The 15,675-nt window shown below is 55.0% G+C and overlaps 1 protein-coding gene across 1 annotated transcript in view; it reads left to right on the plus strand.

Moving 5' to 3' along the window:
• TMEM255B (transmembrane protein 255B) overlaps positions 1 to 12,171 on the plus strand; it is a 42,483-nt gene extending 30,312 nt beyond the window's left edge. Inside the window, exons 6-9 of the mRNA XM_037125681.2 lie at positions 2,741 to 2,826; positions 4,295 to 4,454; positions 7,700 to 7,843; positions 11,421 to 12,171. Coding sequence (XP_036981576.2) covers positions 2,741 to 2,826; positions 4,295 to 4,454; positions 7,700 to 7,843; positions 11,421 to 11,588 — 558 coding nt within the window. The 3' untranslated portion in view covers positions 11,589 to 12,171. The remainder of the gene's footprint in view (positions 1 to 2,740; positions 2,827 to 4,294; positions 4,455 to 7,699; positions 7,844 to 11,420) is intronic.
• Positions 12,172 to 15,675: the final 3,504 nt, after the last annotated feature.

Here is a 15,675-nt window from a genome sequence, read left to right on the forward strand (position 1 = left end):
GCGCGGGTTGATGTTTCCAGCTTCACTCTGCTCATCTGTGGCTCCCACACCGTTGTCTGTGTCCCTAGTCATAATCTGAGTGTTTGGATTCTTACAGCTCTTCCTGTCATGTCTTTCCCGGTGCTGTGGCGAGGCATTTGTGGTTCACGCTTTGTTCTGAGTTACCTTTGACACCTCAACAGGTTGTATTTATTCTAGAATCACAGCTACTGACTTGTCTTCTTTGACACATGACAGTCCTGAAATTCACTTGTCCAGTTTGTTGTGGTTTATCTGATGAGCATTTTTTAAAATTGATTTAATCACCTCAGTAAAAAGCTAGTATACTGCACTGACATTGGCCAAGAAACTCCCTGACCGCCCCCAGGCCAAGGACGTCAGCAGGGTGACTTCATTTCTATTTCTAGCTGCGTCAAGTGCCAAGAGTAACAGTGCACCACGGTGGGCCATCCTCCCTCGGACTGTCGAAGGTGGGCGGGTAGCTTCTTTCGTCTGGCTGTTTCCTCAGCTCCATGTAGACTTGCAGGTTTAACTAAACACAGCTCCTCAACCTGAGTACACATGTCAGAGGAGGGGAGGACAGAGCAGACAGGAGAGCATGGGGGAGCAAACGCCATGGTTCATGTCCGTCCTGGTTGTTGGGATGCGCCATGAACCGTGGGAGGAGAAGGGGCGTCCTGCTCACTGTGGCACTGGGTGGGTTTGGGGCCAGGGCTCTGCTGTGTGCCTGGGGCTCCCTGTTGCTTCTCCCCAGGGCAGCAGGCACGTTTCTTCTCCCAAGGCCGGTCCTGGTACTCTCGGCCTTTCTCCTGGCCAGGGGGAGCCTTGGGGACCTGTCCTGCGCAGAGGGTCACTCTCTCCGGGCCCCCCACATGTACCCCCACCACTCCAAAGGCCCTCCGGCTGCCCTTTCCTTCCTTCCTACTCACCCTGGTGTGTTCAGTCCAGGTCAAGGTCAGCTTTTGCTCTGCTTCTGGGATCACAGACAAGTCAAGGTCCCTGTCGTGACCCAGGTTTTCACGTTCTGACGACAAGCCCATATTTGGGGCTGCCCTGCCTCCATCCCTGCAGCTGGGGTCCTCAACCCCACTGCCCATAGGAATCAGCCCAGGGGCCTGAGAAGATCCTAATGCTGGGTCCCATCCTAGGAAGAGGGTTTTAGGGGACCTATGTATTTTAAATCTCCCCAGAGATAACGGGGAAGAAGCTGCCCACACAATTCAAACCAGGGGCCAGCAACCTTCTCTGTAAGGAGTCAGTAATACTTTACGATTTACAGGCCAGGTGTTCTCGGTCCCAGCCACTCACCTCTGTCTCCCGAGTGTCAGAGCAGCCATGGGCGACGCATACACAGATGAGGGTGGCTGTGCAGTGTCACCTGCAGAACTGAAGGTGGACCAGGCTTCCCTTCAGGCCCCTGGTAGCTGACCCTGCTCTAAACTGGTGTCCTGTGCTGTGGCTCTTCCTAGGAGGGTGGCACCTCCCAGCAGGAGACACCCTACGTTAGGGTTAGGCTGGTGGACCCCCAGCCCCCCCCCCCTGAGGCTCTGACCTTCCCATGAGCTGGTTGCTGGGCTCAGAGCCACGCCTTGCGCTTGCCCTGAGTGCCTGCCCGTGGCTGCTGTCGTGGCCGTCCTCCAGTTTCTCCTGTCACACCTCCCGGCCCCAGTGTCTCATTCTGGGTCTGAGGTACACTGGGCTACCTTCCCGGCTCCCCGGCCTGGGGGCTCCACCCCGTCTGGACTATTTCCCATACCACGTCCAGTGCTCCAGAGGGGCCCCATTGCCAGTTTGGGTGATTTCCAGAAAGTAGACACAGAACTTTGAAAGAAAGGTCATGTGTCCAATGGGCTGCTTGAGCCCCCCAGCCCTCTGGGTCCCCAGGGAGGCTCTGAGGACCTCTAGGGGAGGGTGTGTCTCGGCTGCTCTCAGAGCCACACCCAGCTCCTCGGGGGGGAGAGGCCTCGGAGAGCCTGTGGGTCCTCCGCCCACCACTCAGTGCAGGCTCCTCCCTCTCAGGCTCCTTCTTCCCCAAGGTCACTGCCTTTTTTCTGAAGTCCGGTTGGTCTCTGCCCTGCTTACCTCCTAAATGTGGGGAGCATGGCTCAGCCCCCACATCGAACAGCATGGGGGAAAGGGGAAGGCCTGTGTTTGGGCCCTGATCTTGCTTTTTTTTTCTTTTTAAACATCAATATGTCCTCCAAACATTTGTAGGCCTGGGGGACGGCCTCTGCCTGGGTTAGGGGCTCCACAGCGGCTGGCTTGGTTAAGTCAGGCTGCTGACAGCTGTGCTCTGTGTTGTCAGGAAGGGTCCTGGCCAGAGGGGTCCCACTTGGAGAAGGTTCCCCCAAACTGGAGGTATCTCCACTTGGAGAAATCCCTGCCTGGAGGGGTCCTTATCTGCAGGAGCCTCCGCCTGCAGGCAGAGTCCTCTGAACCCTCTCCCTCTCCTATCCATCAGTTGTTGTCCATCTGGACACCCTGGCATGACTGAGCCTGGTCCTCTAACTCCCCCTGTAAGTCAGGGTCCCGCCACACCCCAACCCTGCAGCACTCCGCAGCATCCTGCAGCACCCACAGCACCCCACAGAACAAGGGGAGGGCGGGGAAGGTCAGGAAAGGTGGGCTCAGGAGGGAGAACTGCCTGGCTGACCAGTCAGGCTCAGCCCTGCCCACTGTGGAATGAGCAGGCACATGGGCGATAGGTCTCTGAGACCTGACAAGGTCTCTCTGCTAGCAGGTCACCTGTCACTCCCTGAATGGCAAGTGCCAGCTAAAGGTGAGGAGCAACACCTGCTATTGCTGTGACCTCTACAACTGCCATAGGTGAGTCCAGTGGGAAGTGGGGCAGCGGACAGCACCCCCATGCTGCTGGCAGCCCCTCGTCCCATCCCTCCCTCCTCTGCCTCCTCTGCGCTCCCCTGTCCTTGGACACTGCACCTGCCTCCACCATCTCCTTAGTGTTCAGGCACTCAGGTGAGGGATGGGCGCTAGCTCCCTTCCACAGACGAGAGAACCGGGCTCGGTGATGGGGTGAGGGAGGGGGCGGGGAAGCGTTCTGTAAGCCCCGTGGCATGTCTGTCGGTGAGCCTGTGCCTCTGGGCTGTGAGCTTCGCCAGCAGCTGTCAGTTTTTTCTCGCCCCTTAGCTGGGACAGGTGGCCCGGCGAGGCCGGAGCTGGGTATTTCCCTTGATCATACTCTGACCGGTTAGGTCCTGGTTAGCCTGCTTCTGAGCACAGGCCTTGTTAAGAACAAATACTCCGGAATCCTTGCCCTCCCTCTGCTGGAAGCCCGAGGGCATTTTTTTCTCTGATACCTACTGTGGGAACCTGAACGAGCTCCAGCAGGTGAATCTCAGTCATGGGGACCCAGTCATGGGGACCCAGTCATGGGACAGGTTTTAACGCTCAGGCTTACGCACAGCGGGTCATCCATTACAGGTCCGTTTTCTGCCCGCCCCTGGGCCCCCCAACGTTTCGCTGCTGAGTCTGTGCTCCCGGAAGCCGGGCTCCCTGTATCCACCCATCCGTCTCTCCGATCTGAGGAGCAGCAATTTGTCCTGCATCCTCCCCTCTTGTGATCTAATAAGAGTCATTGATTTTTCAGTCTGAATTGGCTTTTTACTTGTTAGGACTGAGTGCATGGTCCAAGCCGAACCTGAAACCTTCCTGAATTGTCTTATGTTTATGTTAATAGCCTGAATGCTCACCTTAAAGCCGGTGGGAAGTTTTAATGTTTGCTCCTGGGGGACCTCTCTTCTGAACTGTTGAAAATTCCAGGGGGTTAAGCTGCACCCTGTTCCCCAAGAAGAGGCTTCCAGGCCAGCCCAACAGCCCACGGCCAGGAGGCTGTGGTCCAGAGCCCTCCCAGGACAGACCATTGCAGGCCCCTGCTGTGAGGGCCAGGACAAGCCCCTCTGCCAGCATGGCTCGGTGGGGGGACCGCAGCTGCCTGCTGGAGGCCGACCTACCCAGGGCCCAGTTGCCCTGTGCGGGGCCAGGGTTTGGGGAGTGTGTCCAGTGCTGGTGCTGCCGTCTCTGCTCAGAGCCCTGGGCTCCTCCCCTGGATGGATGCCCAGATTCCTTGGGGGCAGCCTTGCTGCCTCGGCCTCAGGGCACAGCCAGGCGATGCCTCTCCCAGCGTGACCAACAGGGGGCCCTTGGGGCCTTAGCGAACAAAGACCCACAGCTTGTCTTGTCCCAGCGCTGTGTCCTCCCAGCCCTGCTCAGTCACGTGGCAAGGTCCTTCCTGATCGCAGGCGTGGGTGACACCATGTCTTCTCCCCGTGTGCAGCACCGAGTACTCTCCCACCTACTACGAGTTCATGGGTGTAAGCAGCTGTCAGGACGTGCTCCACCTCTACCGGCTGCTCTGGGCCTCGACCGTGCTCAATGTCCTGGGCCTGTTCCTGGGCATCGTCACAGCAGCGGTCCTGGGGGCCTTCAAGGACATGGTGAGTAGTGCCCCCCGGGGCTGGGTGGCGACAGCGCTCCGGACAGACCAGGGCTTTGGGCCCATGTCCTTGGAGGCATGCAAGGTGGTCTGGTTATCCTTTCTCCCAAACGGGGAAACTGAGGCTCATGAAAACCACCTACCATACGTTTTACTGATGGCAAGACTTCACGGTCACGTCTGGGAGCAGAGTCTATTCCAGCACTATCCTCCGCTCTCTGAGGCTTGTGCTATAGGATCCCACTTAGGAAATGGAAGTTCAGCTGCAGGGAGGGAGAGCCTGACCTTGACACTTCGATGTGCCTGTCTCCACCACCTCTCATCCCACCTGCACATGGAATCACTGGAGCTTTTAATTGAGTAGCTCCGGGGGGCGGGGGTGCTGGGGACTGCATTCTCCCAAACTCCTGGCTGATTCTGGTGCAAGACCCCTGTGATTTCCCTGAAGGATCTGTTCCTCTAAATAAAACCCGACAGAGCATGGGAAACCCTGGTGTCCCCCAGAACCAAGACTTTCTCCTGGCCGCCGCCCTGGAGGGTGCAGACGACCTCTCTAAGCTCTGACTGGGTCAGAAGATGTCTTTAAACTCACAAAAGACAACCATCCTCCAAGGAGGAAAGTGGTCGGTTGCCTTGCCTTCAGGAAGGTCTCCAGTGGGTGTTGCAGCTCTCCCGGGGCACCCGGGCCCTACAGAGGGTCCCACAGGTGCCTTCTGTGAAAACCCTTAGTATAGGGGTTTTTCGACTGCAGCTAGTTCAGGGGTTTCTTTCTTGGTAGCTTTTCTAGAAGAGCAAGGTTAGATTGAGAGTTGGGTCCCCAGTGTGTCTGGTTAGAGTTCACTGTCCCCGCAAGCCTGGGTGAAGTTTGCTGGGACAGCGGTCAGCCTGGTGGTTTTCTCGGGAGGGGCCCTGTGTTCATAGGGTTTACAATGCAATTGCCGAAGTGTTCTGTCGGGAATACAGCGATGCCGGGGGGGGGGGGGGCGCTGGTCTCAGCAGACCACAGCGTTGTGTCTAAACTCTGCTCTGGACAATTTTCTTTCTCAAACCCAAAGCACAAAGGGTGATTCCTTAACATTTTACACCTACTGAATAGATACTCTTAGAAGTTCAATGGATTTTGTAATTTTTAATTCCTTTAAAGGACAAAGGCCCTTTGTTCATCAGCCAGCAGCTGTGTGTGCCCCCTCGGCCTATGAGGGCTTCAGATGAAGGTCACCAAGTGCTTGTCACAAGCTGGGGGCCAGAGTCATTTCTTCTGTCCAGCGTGAGGAGTCCCCTGGGTCTGCAGAGGGTCCCCTGAGGCTGGTGCCTTGGTGACATGGCAGCACCTATATACCCAGTCATTTAAATCCAGTCTGGGGAGGAGGGGTCTGCCCTGGGTCTCAGGCGCATTGAGAAATGCAGGCGGACAGTCCTGTTGGCCCAGCTGGGGCCTCCTCCAGGTCACCCGCACAGTGGGACTCGGGGGTCAGAAAGGTAGGTGAGTGGTCAGAGCAAGACCAGGCAGATGCACGGAGCTGGGGCCAAGGTAGGGCTGGGCCTCCCGGTGTCCCCCAAAGACAGAGTGACCGTCCTTCTCTGTCACTTCCCTGTCACTTCTCTGTCCATGCCAAAATGTTTAGCTCCCTCATGGGACACCCCCCTGCACCACCCCCAGGCCATCCTTTCCTAAACCCCAAATGGCACAAATGCTGAGCAAGTCCAGGTGAGTCCCTCTTTGGCCCATGAGGTCATTTGTGAACCTTGACCTTCAACTTCCATCACCCATGCTCAGCCCAAGCCCCCAGGCCTCTGGCTGCAGCTGCTTCCTCTGGCCCTTTGTGAGGCCCAGCTCCCGCTGTGCCAGGACAGCACTTAGGGCAGCCTAGTGCATACAGTTCGCACTCAGCAGTGTCTGTTCATGAATATGGCATCAAGGTGGCCAGGCATGCAGGCTTTGCCCCGAGTTTTCAGTTCTCTCTCTCTCCCTGTTTTCGGGTTTCCCTGTTCACACCTCAGAGTTACCCATCTCTCATTACCTCAGTTAAGACCGGGCAGGTGCAGGACCTCTGTGCGGAGTTCCTGCTAGAAGGACCCCGGTGCTGGGCCTGGCGGGGGAAAGAATGGATGTTATTGTGTAATCCATTCTCCTTCTCGGGGGGTGCCTGCATTCCTCGGGGCTGGTGGAAGGGAGGCGTGAGTGTGGGCTGTGCAGAAGGCGGTCCTGGGTTGGGGAGGGCAGGAGGCGAGAGGTGAGTTAGCAAAGGGACTGCCCCTGCCCTGACCCCAAAGTCCCCCCTCGACTCCCGGTGGGGAGCTGGGAACAGGCAGCTCTGAGTGAGTTCTCGTCTCCCACGACTGTCTCCTCTTGGCCCACGTGCTTCCTGTCTGGTTGGTGCCGCCCTGAGGTTTGTGGCCTGGTTCCAAGCTCCGGCCTTCCCTCCTCTCTCCACCCCCACTGCTCAGGACCTTCGGGGGGTGGTGAGGAGTTTTCGGATAACATACTTCTGCCGTCCTGGCCCCTCTCCGACACGGCAGCGCCTGCCCCATGGGTGTCAGGTGGGATCCAGGTTCTGTTTTCTTAGGGAGGGACACACGTCTGGTCTGTGAACCCCTTGAACACCCCACCTGAGTGACTGCCTTCCTTCTGGGGAGGGGTCTGTCCTATGGCCCATCTTCTCTTGGGTGCAGGTGGACAGCTAAGAATCAGGGCCCTTGTCCTGTTGTCCTTCTGAGGACTAGAGCCTCCCAGCAAGCTAACAAGGCCTGAGCCCTGAGGCATCTGGGATGCCTTGGGAATACTTGCATCTCTGCAGAAATCCCTGGGCTGTGATCACCTGGGGTGGCACCTGTGGGAAGCAAGCCCAGCACCACCGTGCCTGCGAGTCTCTGGGAAGCCAGTCTGCACCCTGGGGTGGAGCCGAGCTGAGAGGTGCCCCTGACACTGCCTGCACCTGGAGAAGAGGGACCAGCAGCTTTCTTGCTTTACCAAAAGAGCACCAATGAGAGCCCGGGCCTAGCCTGGAATTTCGGTGGGTCCCTGGGACAAATTTTTTAAAAAGCAAAAATAAGCTCTGCTTTTTTGGTGCTTAGCTCTGATTTGAGAGCTATTGATCTGAGAACTCATAGCATCTCCCTCTGGCTGATTGATAGGCTCTCACCTTCTTGTTGACTTGAGGACGGGGCTCCCTGGAGGGCCGCTTGGGGCTGAAGGTGCCCAGGCTCTGGGAGGGCCGGCTGACGCATCTCCACTCTCTGCGGCAGGTCCCTCTGTCCCAGCTGGCCTACAGACCGTCTGCTCCTCCGCAGATGCTCTACAACCCTGCCCAGCAGATCCTGGCCTACTCGGGCTTCTGCCCAGCACCTGTGACCCTCCCCACCTGCTCGTCCTACCCTCTGCCTCTCCAGGTAGGCCCGGCGTCACCTGCCTGAAGCTGCTGTGCTCATACTATGGGCAGCAGCCACGCAGGACAGTGCTGGTCAGACGGGACTCAGACCGGGCTTGGGTTGAGGGAAGACCTAGGGCTTCGCCTGTCCCGATGTAGGTAATTCGGTGGCGGAGCGTGCGTGGACTGGAAAGGGGGACAATCTGAAGGGTGACATGGCTGGAAATCCACACACAGAGCCTGCACACAGATATTCCACAGCCCCTTTGACAGTTTGGACACTCTTTGCTCCGTGTGGCCCTGATGACCCACTCGTTGCTGTCTTTCGGGGCTCTGACCTTTTCTAATCCACGACCTGGTCCCACGAAGGTTCCACGAAGGTCCCACGAAGTTTCCTGGTCAGAGCGACTGGGGACATAACAAACACCATGTGCCTGGGTCCCGGCAACATAGCAAAGTCATTCAGGTGGAGCCACGTGAATTTGCTAACATCCAACCACACTGTTCCCACAGAAGTGGTGATTTCATAGATTCACCCCGCAAAACCGCTGTTGGCCTTGGGGTTGTGGGAAGAGCAATGCCTGGTGGGAGCGCAACCTTATTTGTAGGGCGGCGTTTGCTTTTTCCTTCCATTGTGGTTTCGGCTTTTCCTTCTTTATATTCCTTTATATTCTAGGAAGTATCCGGTTGAAATAGACCCTGATAATTGGTCACCTTATGGACTCCAGAGCAGGGGACCTGACCCTGGCCCCACTGGGGCCAGACAGCTCAGAGGGGTGGGGCTGCCCTGGGCGCTGTGGGGTGTTGAGCAGTGTCCCCAGCCTCTGGTACTGCCCCTGTGGAGACAACCAAAAACATATCCAGATATTGCCCAGGGCCCTCAGGGGGGCAACGATGAGAACCACAGCTCAGTTCGGCTTCCATTTTGGGGTGGGGCAACCCGAAGGACTTAGCACACATCCTCTTGCCTATCTTATTAAAAGACCAACCACCATCAAGTTCTAGGAAGCCCACAGTATTCAAACGCAGGAGGAACTGCGTTTCCGTGCTCGGGCGAGAGGGGCGCTGTGGGCAGACGGGCTGCGGGGCTCAGGCCCTGATGGCCTGCTGTGCAGTTGCAGTGCATCTCCACCTGTGGGTGGAGGGCCCAGCACCAGGTGGACCGTCCTGGTAGGCGGGCCACAGCCGGGGCTCCGGTCAGTCTGGAGCCTGGCTGCGGGGCGCTGCGCGGGCGTCCTGCTCCTGCAGGTGTGACGTGTGCCCCCGGGGGGTTGCGCTCCTTGTAGGAGTGCAGGAAGTGGGTGGATGGTCTTCCATCTCTGCAACTCGCTGCTGGGCAACGGATCGACTTCATTCCAGTGTCATATTCCGTCCTTCGGGGGCCTCTGGCTCTTCACGAGCAGCCCATGCCCCCTCTTTCCGCCTCCCCAGGGGGGCCTGGGCTCCCCTCTCAATGGCCTAACTGGCTATTATCACCAGCACAAGCAGGGGTATAATTGCATCTACATCAATAATCAAATTTGGAGGAGAGGACAAATCAATGAGGTTCCTGTGTTTCCTTAGGAGAAAAACAACAGAAATGATGCTTCTGTTTCTGCTGACGAACAGAGAAGGAAGGGAAGTACTTAAATGTCCTGTTGGAGTTATTAGCAGCAAGCTAGCAAACTCACATAGTCGCAGGAAGTGAGACAGCTCGGTCAGGGGCTGTTTTGAGCGGTTGGCCGAAGTAAAGGTTTTTGAAGAGAGCCCGCCTCCTCTGCCCCTAGCAGTCGCCTGGTTGGGAAAGTCAGGGGAGGGACTGGCGTCGATGAGTTTTGGTGAACGAGGACACAAGCAGAGGTTTAGTTCACAGCCTGTAATTATGGGAATTCTTGTCCACTCCCCTGGTGGGGGCTCCTGTGTAGGCAGAGACTGTCCCTTGGACAGCCCTGTCTGTCGGGGCAGTTTATAGTTTCTGGTGTTTTACTCCCTGGTTCGTGGTGGTTTATTCTGTGGTTTGTGGTGGTTTACTCAGTGGCTCCTGGCAGTTTACTCTGTGATTTGGGCCAGTTTCCTTCATGGTTCCTTCTACTTTGCCCCCTGGTTCTCGGTGGGTGATTCCGTGGTCTGGGGTGGTTGATGCTGTGGTTCGCTTAGGTGCTCATTTCTAATGAAGAACTGAGTGGACACTTGCATGGTAGAATCTGGAAGCTTCCAGCAGATCCGAGAGAACGTTCTCTAGAGGTTTGCTTTGTCCCTGTGGTCAAAGGAAGCGTGAATTTGAGAGAAAGAAAGAGAGAAAGAGCTGGGCAGGGGCTTCGGGCTGTCAGATCCGGAAAGCCCAAGCTGTTGACCTTGAGGAAAGTGACATTCTTGGCTTCAGGTACAGCTTGTAAGGGAATCCTTGTTTTAGAATCCCGAGGTGCTGGGGCTGCTGGGCCTCCTCGGTGGGCAAGGCTCCAGGAAGAGGCGAGGCGGACAGGCTGGTCTCCCGGGGACACGGGGGCCTGGCAGGCAGAGAGTGAAGGCTGCCCCGCACTGGGAGCCTCATACACGCGCCCTGTACGTCCACAGAAGGCACTGTTTACTTTATTTATTTAAATATTGATTTTAAGTAGGTGTTTTCAACTCTTAGAACTCAAAAAAAAAAAAAGAAAAAAATTAAGAGGTTTGTCAGCAAGGGGAGAAAACGTGGAAAAACATTGTTCTCCTGAGACTCACTTTTACTTGAGTCTGTGTCGGGGTTCTGGAGAGAAACAGAACCAGTGGGTGGATGCAGCACATGTAGAGACCCCGCCCCAGACCCAGTCAGACACGTATGGAAAGGGGGAGACAGGCATGGAGCGAAGGTGTCCAAGACCTGCAGGGCAGGAGGCCCAGGGAAGAATGGATCTTGCAGTTTTGAGTCCAAGGTCAGTCTGCTGGGAAAACCCCCTCTTCCCCAGAAACCCCAGTCTGGTTCTCTTAAGGCCTTCAGTACTGCTGGGATGAGGCTCACCGACATCACGGAGAGTGGTCTGCTTTACTCGAAGCTTACAGATTTCGATGTTGATCACGTCTACAAAACACCTTCACAGCAACGTCCAGGCTGGTGTTGGACCAAACATCTGGGCACCGAAGCTGGCCAAGAGGACACAGAAAATCAACCATCACACCGGGAGAAAAATGCTGAGCTCTTGGTTTTTCCCTTAAAGTACGAAGTGCTGGTTGAACCCTGCAGTCCCCTAATGAGCCGGGCAGCCTTATTCTCGGACGTGTTTGCACTTCTGCGTGTCCTGATGTCAGCCTGGTACAAGACCACCCCCTGAGAAGTCCAGATTCACACAGAGCAGGCAAGAGGCCTGGGAAGTCTGAGGATTCCACAGCTGGGTGTTTCCGCAGGTGCCTTAGGGAGCAGGGTTTGTGCAAAGGAGGCCCCAGCTGGGCCCTCCCTCTGGCCTCCCTGAGAGCACACTTTGGTCATGTAGTGTCCCCACAAGAAGGGCACCCCTTGGTTAGGCGGGTGACCCTGGGTTGGGGGAGCCTGAGCCCAGGTGGGCTCTCTGAGGGGTACTCTATGTGGACTGCATGTGTGGCCGGCCTCCCCGCTGACTGAGGAAGCCTTTTCTGTTCAATTGCAGCCGTCCAGCAGCTTCCCAGCCTCGCCCTCCACTGACCTCTCTCTGTCCGAGGACACGCAGCCTCCGTCCCAGTCCAGCTCCAGCTTCGGGCTCCTGCCCAACGCCCCGCCTCTCTATGCTCCGGCCCCTTCCCTCCCCGGGGAGAAGCCGCCCCCCTATGCACCATGACACAGATGGGTAGATTGAAAAATAACTTCTTTTCTCATTTGTTAAAAAACAAAGCAGCCTCTGCAAAGCCTGCTTCTGTGGCCAACCTCCTAGAGACATCAGGAGGTTTCTGAAGTATGTCCCCTCCTGCCCGTCCTGGGACATCCAGACAAGGAGAGGCCAGGACTAGTGGTGAGGACGGAGCCCCAGGTGACCCAGACCCAGGCAGCACCTCTGCTTGGTCGCCGTGCCCACCATGTACACCAGATACCAAGCTAAAATTTCTAGCTGTCACCGCTTATGTAAAACCAAGTTTTTTGTCCGTACAACTTTTTATTCCCTCCTAATTAGTTATTATTACTGTTTTGTAAAAGGGATATGACCTGGGATATTCATTGTTCTTAAAAGAAATGTGTTGAATGTTTACATATTTCTGTGGGCCCCCAGGAAGGGCACGGTCTCCACGCCAGTGCTGTGTTCTGGCGTTCACTTGCTCGGACGGAAAGGCACTCTGGCTCAAATACAGAGTGTTGTTTCTGAGGCCCACGTGTTGACCGTGGTGTGTGTGTGTGTGTTGTCGTTTACAAATCTGCCATCACACCTGGGGAGGGTTTTGGTACCCGAGGCCGTGTTTCCTATTTAAGGCTTCTGGGCTTCCGTCTGTCATCTGTGGAGCGTTCTGGAGGCCACTGGTGCTCCGTACAGGGCACCCGTATGTTTACCCCACTAGAGAGGGTGGCTTCTGAGGCCCTTCAGCCAGAGTCTGGGGTGCAGCTCTGCCCATTACAGACCGAGGGCCCAGTGTGTGCCCACCTGCTGCCAGACAGGCCTGAGGCAGCGGGTGGGCACAGCCTTGGAAATGATCAGAAATCCTGGTTGAGTGACAGGCCAAAGTCCCTAAATGACGGTCCTGGACCACTGGGAAAAGAGATAAGGGGGGGCGGGGAGAGGGGCGAGGAGGAAGGTGAGGGAGGGAAAGGAGCATTTTAAGAAGATGGTCTCCTGCTCCCCCCTGCTGGCGGAGAACGCCATTCTGCCTAACAGACAGAATATTCTTAGCCCATATGGAAATATCTCATGTTTAATTTTCTGAGCGTACAGAAAGCCTCCCCTAAAGAAGGTAAACACACACATTCAAATAAGGAAGCGACACACCGGGAATACAGCAAACACAGGGCGAGCCAGGACCCGGAGTCGGCCAGCTGACCTTGGACAGGCTATTGATTACAGACCAGGAAGTGAAAGGCCAGTGAGCCGTCCTCAGTTAGCTGTTGTGTTACCTTCAGACGCACGCACCCTGGCGTGTTCCAGGAGAACCTGAACAGACAGTGGCTCCGCAGGGCCCTGGCCCCTGCAGGACAGGTTTCTGGGTTTCTAAACAGGAAAGATGGCAGTTGGTTGTTAAGAGGAAAATTTTTTTTCAACAACAGCCTGTGGCCGATGGGTCTGGGGTCGCACAGCAAGTACCTCAAAGAGCAACATTCTGCTGCCCGGAATTTAAGAATCAAACTGTTCAACTGAGCCAGGAGGTCTTTGCAATCCAAGACGCTGAACCCGTTTGGGGGTTGCCTATTCTTCGAGCACCGGGCAGGGGAGGGGAGAAAGACTGGCTGCAGGAATCCTGAGCATGTAAAGAGCACCTGCTGGGCCTGCAGCGGGGAGGGGGGGAGGCCCACCCCCCTGTGGGCGGGGCTCGGGCTTCGCGTTCAGGGTCCATGCAGACCTGGGTGCTAACAGCAGAGAAGCTGATTGCAGAGCTGGCATAGAGCCTGTGCCAGCTGGACCTGGGCCACAAACCCCAGAGGACAGCTGGGTGCCAGAGAACACAGGGACGGCCTTCATCCTCCACACATGACCCGGGGTCGGAGACATGCCTCGGCGTCAGTGTTTCCCCAGACTGTTCGCACCAGCGTCACCCAAACCCATGTCTCTCTGTCCTGCAAAATCTTTTAATCTAACCTAGAGCCAAGACTGATAAAAAATATTAAGCTCCAAGGCCAACAATTTCGCTCTTGCCCACAAAAATGTCTTTATCCCTTGCCCCAGCCACAAAGAATGTGAACAATTCAACTTCCAGTCTGGAGGTGGCTTCCAGGCCACCTCCCCCACCTTCTGCACACTGCACGTAGCCCTACCTGTTCCCCAGTCCCCAGGCCACCTCCCCCACCTTCTGCACACTGCACGTGGCCCTACCTGTTCCCCAGTCCCCAAGCCACCTCCCCTGCTCCCCACATGCACTTACACTTCGTCCCCCAGTCCCCAGGGTTAGCTTCTCCACCCCTGGCACACGGCACTGGCCACACCCAGCCTGCCGTGTGGTCTGGGTGCCATTTCCCAGTGGAGGAGGGGACCATCTCTGCCAAAGCATTTGCCACGCTGCCACGGCCCCTGACCTGGCTCTGCCTGAGCCTTGATGCTCGACCCTTAGCTCTGATGACACCACCCGGGGTGGGTCTCCTGCTGGGTTCACCCTGTCTCATTCCTGTTTGCAGATGGCAGTGGGTGCTAGGGCGCCTGGGCTGGAGTCTGATGGGGTGGGGGGTGTCAGGAAGGCTGCTGATGGGTACAGCGTCCACCCAACAGGACTTCCGCAGAGCAGAAGTTTTAACTTCAGTGAAGTCCAGCTCATTGGTTCTTTTTTTCACGGCTCATGTCTGTGATGTATCTAAAAAGCCATTGCCACATCCAAGGTCATCTAGATTTTCTTCTATGTTATCTTCTAGTTTTATGGGTTTTTTGTATGTTTGTTTGTTTATTTTTACATTTAGGTCTGTGATCCCTTTTGAGTTAATTTTTGTCAAGAGTATAAGATCTGTGTCTAGATTCATGTTTTTGGCTTGTAGATGGATGTCCAGTTGTTCTAACTCCATTTGTTGAAAAGACTGTTTTTGCTCCATTGTATCGCCTTTGCGCCTTCGTCAAAGGCCAGTTGACTGCATTTGTGTGTGTCTATTTCTGGGCTTTCTATTCTGTCCCATGGATCCATTTGTGTCTTCTTTCGGCAGCACCGGGCTGCACTGACTGCTGAAGCTTTACAGTGAGTCCTGAAGGCCGGTAGCGTCAGTCCTCCAACTTTGTACTCCCTAAAGTTGTTGCTTTTACCATGGCTTTATTTTAAAATCTTTCCCTTTACTGTTAGAGCATTTTGTGTTTTATTTAAGAAATATTTCTCACCTGGCTGCTGTGGCTCAGTGGATTGAGCATGGGCCTGCAAATCAGAGGATCGCGGTTCAATTTCCAGTCAGGGCACAAGCCTGGGTTGCAAGCCAGTTCCCAGCAGGGGACGCATGAGCAGCAACCACACATTGATATTTCTCTCCTTCCCTTCCCCTCTAAAGATAAATAAATAAATAAATAAAAGTATTTCTCTACCCTAGATCATGATAATATTCTTCTATCATAGGGGTCAGTGTAGTTTTTCTATAAAAGGCCAGACAGTATTTTAGGTTTTGAGGGTAGTAGGTATGTAGCCACTACTTAACTCTGCCATCTTAGCACATAAGAAGCTGTAGATAACAGCAAATTCATTGGTGTGACTGTGTGCCAATAAAGTTTTATTAACAAAAACAAGAGAAGGTCACAATGGGCCCATAGGCTTTAGTTACATATTATCTTCTAAATGCTTTACAGATTACTTTTAGGCGACATATATACTCTACTTGGAGTTAACTTTCTGTGTTAGATAAGGAAGCAGTCAAATTTCCTTTTCTTTAAGGCAGTGGTTTTCAACAGGGGTGATTCTGTACTCAGGAGACATTTGACGGTGTCTGAAGACGTTTTTGATCATCATGAGCATATGTGTTGAGCGGGGGAATGTCCTGTTGATACCCAGCGTGCAGCTGGCAGGGATGCTACTAAATGACCCAAATGCATGGAATAGCCCTCCACACAGAAAGGCGTTCTCAGTCAATAGTATCCTGTAAACGAACATAAAGAACAAAAACAAACAGAATTATTACTGTTCTTCTCTTTTTAATTTTTTATTTATTTTTTTAAAGATTTTATCTATTTATCTTTAGAGGGGAAGGGAAGGAGAGAGGGAGAGAAATATCAATGTATGGTTGCCTCTCATGCGTCCCCTGCTGGGAACTGGCCTGCAACCCAGGCA

The sequence above is a fragment of the Artibeus jamaicensis genome, unplaced genomic scaffold, assembly GCF_021234435.1.
Source record: "Artibeus jamaicensis isolate MK-2021 breed Jamaican fruit bat unplaced genomic scaffold, CSHL_Jam_final scaffold_833, whole genome shotgun sequence".
NCBI classification, from domain to species: Eukaryota; Metazoa; Chordata; class Mammalia; order Chiroptera; family Phyllostomidae; genus Artibeus; species Artibeus jamaicensis.